Below are 12,768 nucleotides of genomic sequence, written 5' to 3'. Positions count from 1 at the left end.
CATCACAAAACTATATTTGTGTTGGCACGTTCTAGCCTCATTGTCTGATCTGTATACAGAAATGATCCTCTTTAAGCTGAGGTGTTGTGGGTAATTGGTATATTATTAATTGATCTGTGGATTGCTCAGTCCTCCTCTTTGCTCGTCTAGCGCCACACAAATCCTCAACGGAAGAGGGTGAAGGACGAGAGGAGACAGACAGCGAAGGAGAGAAAACCGAGAAAGAGGGGAAAGTAAGGCACTTTGAAAAGAACTGGGAAATGGAAGATAAAATAGAGGACAAAGACGAAAAGAATAAAAAAGGTAGAGGTGCATTATGGGTAGTGAAGTCTACTGCTGTGTTCAGTGTAGTCATTTAGATCTGCCCGCACTAGTCCAACCTTGTAGAGAACATGTTTGCGCTTTTTAAATGTTCCATAAAATGATTTTTCTCCATTAGACAACCCCTAGTGTGTAGTTGGGTAGGTCGAGAGCTGCATGTTGTAGCTTTACTCCCATTGTGTTTCTAGACAGAAGCGTTAAATCAGACTTTTAATTTCTTGAAGCTCTTCTGAAGTTCTTACTGTCTGGGGGGCAGCAGACGGTGCAGCTTAAGGGGATCATATATGATGACTTTAAAGGTGAGAACAACGTGATATGTTTATATTAATGTACAGATATGAGGGAGATCTGCACCGTGTCCTCTCGGTATTGACAAGATGGAGGAGCTGTGGAGATGTCAAGGACACCACGGTTGTGAGAGTAGCTTGACATTTCACCTGTAGGGAGCAAATCACAGTTTCAGAATCACATGAGAACTAGAACAGCAGGTCACTTCAGGTGGACTGGCAACAACACACAGATATTACATGATAAATAACACAACAAAAACAGATAATAAATAAAACAGGTATTCTAACGTGTATGCTTTAAAGACGGCATGAAATAAAAAGTTGAATAAAAATGATTCATAAATATAATTATATTTCTTTATAAGTGACGTATCTGTGCACTTCATTATTTAAAAAAAATCATGTACCCTGATAATCTTTAATCAAAAACGATCTTTCTGGTCTCTTGGGGCGTGATCCTTCAATATTAAATGCAAAGTCGCATTCAACTCTGCCTCCAACGATCCAATCAGTTCTCAACGTGGGATATCAAGTCCCGTCCCACATTTTTCCTTATTTCAGAAGCCCTTTCACTTGAGATGGTCCTCATTGCAGAACACAAGATCCAAGGGACGAAGTCGGATCCAGTTCCAACTACTCGCACTGTATGTACAACTTGTGGTCGACAACGTTTGCTCTTATCAATGCCATAATTTAGTGTACGCCTGTAAGTAATGATCAAAGTTAAATATTTGTTAACCCAAACCCTTACGCTAAACCTAGTTCTAATAAAATATGTTAATAAATCAAGTTCGTTTTCAGCAAGTTTGTTTACCGTCAAAATAATAACTTTAGTTACGACTCAATGCGGAAATGGTAGAGCGACAGCACGAGTATGATACGAGTGGTCATGAAATGTTTCATGACCACTTGAAGAACCTTCATCAATCAGTTTCGAAACAAAAACAAAAATGTGCATGTGTGCACAGAGTGAGAGAGGGAAGAGGGACAGAGTGAGAGAGCGAGTGTGTGAGTGAGTGAGTAAGAGAGAGAGAAATTGAGAATAAGTGAGACTTAAATGAATAAAATTGAGTGAGTGAAAGAGAATATCCCAGTAAAAGAGAGAAAGAGAGGGTGTGAATAAAAGAGAGAATAAGTGAATGAGTGATTGAGTGAATGAAAGAACGAGAGTGTGTTAGTAAAAGAGAGAGAGTGTGTGTATAAAAGAGGGGGTGAGTGAGTGTATGTCTCTTGTGTATGTGTTATGCTTTGGTAATATTGTAAGAACACACAATAATGTCAGTAAAGTACCTCTAAATTGAAACTGAGTGAGTGAGTAAAAGTGAGTTAAAGGGTGGGTTAGTGACAGAGAGAGAGAGCGAAAGAGAGAGAGAGAGAGAGAGAGAGGGAGACTACTAACCAGCAATATTCTGATGTAGCAGATACATTTGAAGAGTTCATTAGCAAAAAAATATGTTTTTTATTGTTTTGTCGTGTTTTATTGTGTTAGTTAGCTATATTTTTCAATATTGAGTTATTATTACTTAATCAAAACCATCCAACTGCAGTTTTTGCAAATGAACTCTATATTAGCAGAATCCAGCCCAGTTTAGAAACATCTTTTCTCTGGACCCACACTCTGCCTGCTGTTTGGGAATGACAGTCGTGACAGGTCTGGGATGCAATAACAGAAATACTCTGAAGACTTCGCTCAGGCATTTAAGAATGACCATAACAACATTTCACATGCTGTGTAACAAGATCTCAACTCAACTTTATTTATATAGCGCTTTTTACAAATTTCATTGCTACAAAGCAGCTGTACATGAGACACATTTAATACAAGTATGAATTCTAAAGCAGCCCCCCCCGGCCAGGCAGATGCAAAACAATATGTAAACGGTGGTGAGGAACCCAAAACTCCCATCGAGAAAAAAAAACTCAGGGGAACCCAGGCCCAACCAGGGGATTCCAGTTCCCCTCTGGCAAAAGCTGCTGCCTCTGCACAAGCTCAACAGTGCTTGCACAATAAGGCTTAATAAAAATATAAAAATTAAGGATTAAAGATTATCATTAACAATCTAATAGCATTTGAAATGTTGTAGGAAAAACAAAGTTGTCGCGTCCTTTATCCAGCTCTATCCTCTTAGCACTGGTCAGGTCACCGCTTCCCATTCTCAGCTCTGCCATCAGGTCTGGGCATGAACTGCATCCTGCGGTAACCTTGGAACAAAGAGACAAGACTGGCTGAGAGTAGAGTACTGTTCTGCACTCTTTGATGCAACAAGTACATCATTTGTTGTTGGATGTGTTCCTGGTTCCGGTTGATCTAAATAATGCAGCCTAAATCCTCTGAGGATTAATATTATGGAGGTGTAGTGTATGCAAGATTAAAAAGATGAGTCTTTAGTCTAGATTTAAACTGACAGAGTGTGTCTGCCTCCCGGACCGTGCAGGGAAGAATATTCCAAAGTTTAGGAGCTAGATAAGAAAAGGATCTACCACCTGAACTTGATTTTGAAATTCTAGGTATTACCAACTGACAGGACCCCTTAGAGCGTAATGTACGTGGAGGTCTGTAATACAATAGAAGTTCATTCAAATACTGCGGCGCTAGACCATGTAGGGTTTTATAGGTAATAAGCAAGATCTTAAAGTTAATGTGATGCTTTATAGGTAACCAGTGCAAGGTTGACAGAACCGGGTTTATATGCTCATACTTTTTTTTACGTGTAAGAACTCGAGCTGCCGCGTTTTGAACCTGTTGCAGTTTTTGTAATAGGCCCGCAGGGCAACCACCTAGAAGTGCATTACAGTAATCTAGTCTTGATGTCATGAATGCATGAATTAATTTCTCTGCATCTGACAGTGACAGCATATGACGTAATTTAGATATATTCTTAAGATGGAAAAATGCAATTTTACAGGTGTTTGCGACATGGCTTTCAAATGAGAGAGTACTGTCGAATACAACGCCAAGATTCTTAGCTGATGACGAGGATTTTATGGAGCATCCGTCAATCGTTAAGCAGTATTCTTGGTTGTTACGCATAGCAGTTTTCGGTCCAGTAAGTAACACTTCTGTTTTGTCCGAGTTTAGTAGTAAAAAATTGTTACTCATCCACATTTTTAAGTCAACTATGCAATCCTTTATTCGATGAAACTGCTGGGTTTCATGAGGCATCGAGGAAATATAAAGTTGAGTATCATCAGCATAACAGTGAAAGCTAATTCCGTGTCGCTTTATTATATCTCCTAGAGGTAGCATGTATAATGCGAAGATCTGTACTCCGGTTAGTCAGGTTATGCCGTCTCATAGTGCAGTTACATAATGTTTTGAAGGAATTTATTCGACAAATGCGTCTTCATCTCCCATTATTCATATTAACACCTTTTTGGAAAATGAGCGAATTAACAGTTTTTGTTGAGAAATTTGCCATTTCCAATCACTCGTTTCTAATGCGAAAATTAAAAATGCACAAAACCAGGGTGATGAAAACCTGGCTACTGTGATGTGCACAACAGCAGCCTTCTGGAAATAAAAATCTCATTTATTAACTCTCTGGATAAACAGATATTTATCAATAACACAATGATGTAACATGACAGACGTACAGTGGGCGCTGGAACTGTTAATAAACCATAATTTGATTTCAACCAAACAAATGATAATTCTGTCATTATACAGTTTTATACCTCTGCATGTTTCCATTCAACAACTGTGGTTTAACGGAGAGCTTAGTCTGAAGCTAGAACTATTTATAAAAACGCTTCATTTAACGTTAAAGGTTTAGTTTCATTCTTGCAGTTTTTGATATATTCAAATCATACAAATTCTTATGAAGTCTTCACCTGGAAAAATAATTTTCCCGTGAGAACATGTTCAAATGGTGATGTGTATTAATGAGCAGTACAGTAGAGAGATCTAGAACATGTCACTGCACGTTGACAGTCTAGAGACTTTGTGTTTTGCGTTTCATCATGTCAATTTCCTCCTGCATTCTAACTCTCTTCCATCTCTACCCTCCTCTCTGTCATGTGTGATATAGACGGTAAGTTTGTCATAACCAGCGCTGAAATGCATGGGGCGAGCGAACGTTCATTTATATTTCATTGATTTGCCGGTTCCTGTGTGCTGAGACAGGCTCTGTACTTCTCCCTTTTATGGTGCGCATAAATATTTGAAACGCACTTACGAAATTACAAAAATGCTGAAATAACTATAAGTTTGTAAAGCTGAATAAATGGTGAAAATGATTTTATGATTATGTGAAAATTGCCTTTAATTTTACTTAAAGGGACAGTTCACCTATTTTTTTTTAATTCTGTCATAATTTGTTCTCTTTCATGTGGTATGAAGATATTTTGAGAAAGGTCTCAGTGGTTTTGTGTTCATACAAGGGAAGTCAATGGGGTTCAGTTATCAACGTTCTTTAAAAGACGAAGGAGTGCCGTACAGGTTTGGAATGACATGAGGGTGAATAAATAATGATATCGTTTTCTCTGATATCAATAACTTGTATCTGTGCTTCTTCTTCCACACGGCGTTCGCTATTTTAACTTGATCTCTGGCTTCCTCGCTTACAGTGACACAAACTCCAAGATGTTTACCTGTTGGTCGGCATTTGATGCTTTTCTAGGTCGGGACTTCATTCACACGTCTCAAAGCAAAGCGACCGATTCAGATTCAATGATCCAGGAGGAATGACTCCTTCAATCTTGGTTCATTGATGAACTAAACATTGATTCTCTCTAAGTGACAGAATGAAAGAGACATTTAACACTGACAAGCATATAGGGCAGGTGTGAAGTGGAACAGAGAGAAGCCCAGCCGAGTGAGATGGATAAAACAGATGCTTTCAACAAATCTTCTGTCATCAGATTTCCCATCATCCTTTAAGTCTCACTACCGCCACACATACACACACACATACATATGCATGTGGAGCGAGGAGGACCCCTGTGTGGATATCGCTCTGTCAGCACTACACACACACACACACACACACATGCACACACTAATCTCCATTTCATCTGTCAGTGCCGTGAGTGTGGCTGGACAGACAAACAGATGCAAAACAAGTATCTAGTTATATGTAGTATGTAGCCATACACGTCGCAATAATTTTTTTTGGCTGTTAGTATGAATATGTTGCCTCATAGTTTATCCAAAACATATTCACCCCTATGTGGTTGTTAACCTGTATATGACTTTTCTTCTGTATAACAAAAATGAAGATATTTTGAAAAATGTCTCTATGGTTTTGTTGTTCTGGTTTTTTTTGGGGGGTGTCAGAAACCTTGACAAATGTGCGCTTCAAGCTCACAGGCCACCCACAAAAGAGAAGATGACACACCAAGCACAGTCTTCCACTTTAGTCATCCATCCAAAACACGAATGTTACTCTGAGAAGAGAAGAAACAAGGGCTTTCAAACGGAACTCAACATCTCATTTCACCCCATCGTTATCTGTGTCCACACCTTTCTCTCGTCTTTTATTTGATGCAGTGTTTCTCTTTCACTCTCAGACTGTGAATGTAACGGACACTCCAACCGCTGCAGTTACATCGACTTCCTGAACATCGTCACGTGTGTGAGCTGTAAACACAACACGCGGGGTCAGAACTGTGAGCACTGTCGCATGGGCTTCTACAAAAACACATCTGCTGAGCCCGATGATGAGAACGTGTGTATCGGTGAGTAACAGTGTGTGTGTTCATAGAAAAGAGGATTTCAGCAATAATTGATACGCAGTAACTGTTAAAAGAAGAGAAACAAGCTATGCTCATGATTCACAATCTTAAAATAGAAGTTTATCACGGATATGACTTTATTTGTTCATGTTCATGCAATTACATTTTTTAATATTACCAATTACACCTGAAGGTTTTAAAACTCAGGAGCATTGAACAGTACGGATATTTTTAAGAAAGATAAGCAGATAATATATCTTAAAAACTTAATTTTGCATAGATAGTAATGAGATTCATGGAGACTTTGAAGTGTTCTAGATCTGTTCCTAAAAAGAAAAGGAAACAAAAGACTGACATGTCTTCATTACAGTTTCAGAAAAGATCCCAACAGTTCTTCAAACTCAGATTTGTCAATCAAAAGTCAATATAATTGAAGATCTCGCTATGAATTCGAACATTTCTCATCAAATTTACTCAAATCCAGATTATTTGACCTCCGCAATCTACATACAGGTTACACCCCCATACTATTTTCAACAATTTCACTCATTTCTTTGTTTTATTTCTCATGAGAATTTTTTGGAGAAGCATCTATTACTACGTTAATACTTAAATGAAGCATAAGTGAGAACTACATAAAATCTCCTGAGCTATGCAGAAGATAATTTTTTTTTCTCTGGATAGACACTTAAAGCAATTCAGCAAAAGATTACTGTAAAAAAGTACAAGAGTTCATGTTTAAAGAGAGCTGTTCCCAGCAGTGTGGACGTCAGTGAAGTCATGTCCGACTGCCAGTGTTTGTGCATCAAAGAAATCTTCAGATGCAAAAAAAACGCCAGGATATCCTCCCAACTTTTGCAAAATAACTACACAGTTTTGCAGACAGGACGGTAGAAAAATCGATAGCACAAAAACCTTGAACAGAAGACAAACAGACAGGCAAAAGTTGTTGGTTAGCTTCCCGGTGAACGCACAAATGAAATGCACTGCCAAATAAACACAAAGCTAAAAAGAGAAAGCAAGAAAGATCGAGCTGTGCCGAACACCGCAGGTCAAAGTTAAACTGCAACATTATCCTACTGGAAGCGTCACATTAGAGATTCCCAGCGGCACTTAAATAAAGTTCCAGAAATAAACCCGGATATGACACCTTCAAATCAGTGGCATCGGTTCCAGCCCGGCGCTGAGAGGACCGGGACGGAGAAGGGAATCCATCTGCCGCACGAGGAGGCAGGACGCAGGGTAAATGAAATCACGCTGTGAAGTCAGCACAAATCTGCCCTCCCCATCGGGCGTGTGCCAGGTGCCAACATGGCACAGAATCAACACTGAGATCTCCACCAGGAGAACATTTACCTCATCCTGAGACCCCGATCTCACCGACTTTATACCGTCTATTTTCAGGAGTTTTCACACGAGTGCAGCAGTCCAGAGAACTGTCCTCTAATAAATCTGGCCGGAGCCCAATAGAATACGCTGATGGGTTTAAAACCAACACAGTTTCGAGGCAGTTCGTGGCATAGGGACAAAATTTGGAATCTATTAATTTGTGTTTATGGACATGAATATGTCAATTTTTTCGTGTCACTCAACACGACTTTCTTTTCGTGTCGCCCTCAGCATGAATTTAAATACACAGACTTTGTGTGTATTTACATTAATATATTTATAACCTGATATCAAAAGAAGTCGTACATATTTTAGGATGTGGCTAAACAACACCTTACTTCACCCCAAACCCTAAAATCACAGCCGCAAAGGCTAATTTTGACGATAAGTGGCTGCCCTAACCCCGCCCCTGAACCTAACATCACAGGGGAATGTCGAATCATAACAAAAAACATACCAATGAGATCGTAGGAAATAGGAATTCACACCAATGTGCCACCTTGTAAAATATGTATGAATTCCCATGAGATTGCGTTGATATATATTCATAAATATGAAAGATATTAGATTGAAAGTCGTGCTGGGTGACATGAAAAAAGGGGAAAATTTGTGTCAGTAAACACTAATGAATAGATTACAGTTCGTGACAATGTCACAAATTCACGTGAGATTGTGTTGTTAAAACGTAAAGGTGAAACTTTAAATTACAGTAAAAGTACAGAAAGATTCCGGAATAAACAGAGATTGTGTCACTAATAATGTGTGTCCATGTTTTGTCTTGTTAGAATGTAACTGTAACACAATGGGCTCGGTGCACGACCGCTGTAACGGAACCGGCTTCTGTCAGTGTAAAGACGGCGCTATGGGAGTCAAATGTGATGAATGTTTCCCTGGTTACTACTGGAAACAGGGCTGCTTCCGTAAGTACCTCCTTCATTCATGACACTCTTCAATTCATTCAAGACTTATTTACAAATGAATCGATTTCAGTTCTCCCCAGACCTCACACTTCGATCAGATATTAAAACCTTTCACTCACTAACAACCCTTAACATCAAAGTCCTTGTTGGCAGATAAGAAAACATGACCAGTTTTATCTTCAAACAAGCAACCAGACCAAACAACTATTCTAACCTTAAGAAATTCGCCCAAAAACGAAAATCCTCTACTCACCTTCGTGTGAGATGAATGTGTTTTTTGTAGGATGTTCAGACTGCCAGGAATCAAAGTAAACTGACAAACGGTGTTGAGCTGCAAATAAATAAATAAACCATGAAGAAAACTCAATAAACTAAATAAATCTCAACTGTAAACATCATCCTTCATTATAAACAAATATACATTATCTGTTCCTCAGACACAACTTATTTATAAATAAATGTATTATTGACAATCTTCTCTTTCAAATTTTTATTGTACTTAGTGCAAGAATCAATGGCATTTGTTGAAAGAAGTTTGATACAGGTGAATTTCATCTGACGGAGACTGAACTTGTATTGCACAATACAATAGTCTGATATTTGTAGGACATGAAAAGAGCAAAGAGATGTTTTAAAAATGTCTAAACTGCTTTGTCTTAAATTCTCTGCTTTTTTATGGATTGAAATAACACGCCGCTGCATGTGTGCAAATTCTGAGAAGCTCTTGTTCATTGGAAACTGGTTTGTGGGGTAATGATCACATTTGTGCCTGGATTCCCAAGATGGTTTTAGAATCCCTGCACTGTGCATTTTCCATGTGATCCATCTTTAAGATGAAACAGGCCCAGCCAGAAGCACCAGCTCTGTGTAGAAGAAGAGAGAGAAAACAGAGCCAATCCATTAGAGAAAAACACTTCAGGATTAGTCAGTGTGCTTAAAAATAAGTTTTCTACATGTTGGAACGATTTACTGGATCTAGTGAATGAAGTGTATTAAATTAGTATATAATGTTTTTGCATTACTAACTCGTCACTTTTATGTTTTTAGGATTTAAGTATAAAGACTACCTAACTACTAAGCTGGGCTGCGTTTCCCAAAAGCATCGTAACCTTAAGTTGATTTTGGAACCAATGGAGATACAATCAACGTAGGCTTATGATGCTTTTGGGAAACGCAGCCCTGGTAGTTTTACTAGTAGTATACTTTAAAGTGTACTTTTTCATTAACTAATAGAGTGCTACAAGTATAGTAGTTTCTAAACTAGTTTACACATGTAATGTAGATGCAGGAAAAGCGAAAAATATAAAGTTGTAAAGTAAACTAGTTGCAACTTTTATAAACTTAAAAGTGGGCCAATGTTGTCCCAGGTAGTACTGAATTAGTGCACTTAAAAGTGTACTATTATTACATTTATATTAGTATACTTACTACATTTATTATACTTAAAGGGGTAGTTCACCCAAAAATAAAAATTCTGTCTTGACTTACTCACCTTCGAGTTGTTCTAAATCTGTATAAATGTATTTGTTGTGGTGAACACAGAGAAAGATATTTGGAAGAATGCTTGTTACCCAATAGTTCTTGGACCCCATTGACTCCCAGGGGAAAATGACTTGATCATTTTTTTGTTCTGACAGCAATCAGTTTGGGCTTTTGACTACCGTTGTCATTTATCCTACTATGGCAGTCAATGGTGGCTGAGAACTGTTTGGTTACAAGCATTCCTCCAAATATCTTTCTCTGTGTTCAACCAACAAAGAAATTGACACAAATCACGAACAACTAGAGAGTGAGTAATTCATGACAGGATTAAAATATTTGGGTAAATAATTCCTTTAAAAATATACTTGAACTTTACTCAAGTACACTTATAATACAAAAAATCGAGTCCATTTCCATTTTTTTATAAACGATTATAACTTTTAGCCATCATGACCAAAAAATATGTGAATTCATTACAATATAAATGGAAGATCAAGTTGAACACATTGCATTGTGGGAAACAGCGTTCCACACAGTGTGAGCGGGTCATCTGGGTATTCAAAGCATACAGATAATGTGCACACCACGCACCGCATACACACTTTATACTGCAAAAAAAGCAAAAGTGCTATGCTATTCTGAACATGGGCCTAGTCTCGCCCTCTTTATCATCTTCTGTCTCTCTCTCACACACACTCATTGTTCACTACGGAGACGGTGAGACAGTTTGGGGTCAGGTGTGCTGCACCTGGACTCATTAGCACTCAGACACCCACAACCTTTAAATGACACCAGACGCCCATGCTTAATGTGACACAGATTCAAGCCCCAAACAATAATCAGCAATGTGTCTGAGAGAGAGAGAGAGTGAGAAAGAGAGAGAGAGAGAGAGACAGGAAACCGATATCAGTGTATATTTGCATGATTGCGTTTATAAAGTGCCACGTGACTTTCTCATGTTCTCACAGCAAATGTGTGCGAAGAGGAGCTGCTCTTGTGCCAGAACGGGGGGACGTGCTTCCAGAACCAGCGCTGTATCTGCACGCCGGACTTTAAGGGCGTTTTGTGCCAACAGTCGCGCTGCGACGGAGGTAAAAAGTGCAACGGTGCCAGCGGGCTCGGTCTGAGCCTGGCACTGCTCCTCTGCCCGCTCCTCGCCATCCTGCTGCGCACCGCCGCTTCCTGAGATACCTCTGCATCACCAGCAGCGGGCGCAGAGAAGGCACGGCGCTCGCCAGCGCTCCCTACGCGGTGCAGAACGCCCCGCAGGAGATTGTGAGAGAGAAACAGAGACTCTACAAGGAAATATAGGAAACTCAAAGTATAAAGTTTGTTTAAAAGATACCAAAAAAGACACGCACACAATTCCAATAAACCGACAATAAGTGAGGTTCATTTCTTCTGCAATAGCTCAGCGCACTTCCTTCACTCCTAAGTAGGGGCACGTGCTCAGAACATGTGGTGTCGTATCAAAATCAGACTCACGTGGGATTATTACTCCCTTGTTAGTCCCTACTAAAGTTAAGATTAGAAGTGAAGGTGGGCTTTAGAGATGGGGACCAATCAGATAGCAGCATTCCTGTGAAGGAACCAATCAGAAGCTGTGGAGTCACAATCTCACGAGGAGTCCGTTTTCGGTACGGTCCGACTGTAGTGTTCATCAGGGTCTGTTTTTACTCTAACACAAGAAAGGCCTCGCTTCACATTTTTACACTCATCCCCTCCAGTTTTTGACATTCAGATGTATGTAGCGAGCGCATAAGCAAATCGATCTCAAAAAGCAAAGAGTATGAATATGATTGTGATATTTCTTATATCATGAATATTAAGATTTTAGACACTGTATCGCTGGTTGTTATAAGGATGTTTGTCGGCACCGTTAGAGACCAACAATATTTATAAAGTATTCAGGACACAAGCAGGTTATCCAACACAGAAAAAGAGATATCTAATGAAATGTGATTGTTATTATAAACCCACATTATTTACATATTTTTGGGTAGAGAATATTTTTGTTTGGATCTACAGCTGTCCTTGTGAAGCAAAAGGTTTTATTACACAAGCACACAGATTATTATAGAAAGAGAAACTATCATGTAAAGTTTGCACTGTATTACAAAGGGATGAAAGACACTAAATGTATGAATCTTGACATCAGAATACAGAATTTATGAGAAGTAAAACTATAGAAAAGTATTGGGATGGGGTTTATTACACTGTAACGAATTTTACAGAACAAAAAGATGAATACAATTTTGACACTGTAAACTTTACAGTAAATTTGACTGTTACTTGGACGTGTTTGACTGGTTTCTGTGTTGCTTGTTTCCTCTGCACCACATTGACAAACAGGATTTCAGCAAACATCTGATTTATACATGAACTAGCGTTTGAACTCGGTAACATTAAAGAAATAAATGTGCTTTTTTGGTTATTTTAAAAGAATCTTTTTAAAAGCACTGCTGCGAAAACAGCACAGCTCGACATTGGCAAATGTTGTTTTTAGGTTGTTTTGTCACAACAGGCGTTTAAAGGGATGGTTAGTTTTCCCAAAAATGAAAATTCTGTGATCATTTACTCACTTTCATATTCCAGGCTTTAGTCGAGCAGCTGGGTGGATAATGAAACTGAGAAATTTGCTTTGGAAAGAAAACACTCTTAAATGTGCATTTTTTAGAGATATGTACAGCCGA

The 12,768-nt window shown here is 38.8% G+C and overlaps 1 protein-coding gene across 1 annotated transcript in view; it reads left to right on the top strand.

Annotated features, from left to right (window-relative positions):
* ntng2b (netrin g2b) overlaps positions 1-12,366 on the top strand; it is a 50,260-nt gene extending 37,894 nt beyond the window's left edge. The window contains exons 6-8 of the mRNA XM_056732105.1: positions 6,120-6,287; positions 8,459-8,593; positions 11,044-12,366. Coding sequence (XP_056588083.1) covers positions 6,120-6,287; positions 8,459-8,593; positions 11,044-11,261 — 521 coding nt within the window. The 3' untranslated portion in view covers positions 11,262-12,366. The remainder of the gene's footprint in view (positions 1-6,119; positions 6,288-8,458; positions 8,594-11,043) is intronic.
* The last annotated feature ends 402 nt before the right edge of the window (positions 12,367-12,768 follow it).

The sequence above is a fragment of the Triplophysa dalaica genome, chromosome 19 (assembly GCF_015846415.1).
Source record: "Triplophysa dalaica isolate WHDGS20190420 chromosome 19, ASM1584641v1, whole genome shotgun sequence".
NCBI lineage: Eukaryota > Metazoa > Chordata > Actinopteri > Cypriniformes > Nemacheilidae > Triplophysa > Triplophysa dalaica.
This window is presented reverse-complemented; position numbering and strand designations above follow the sequence as displayed.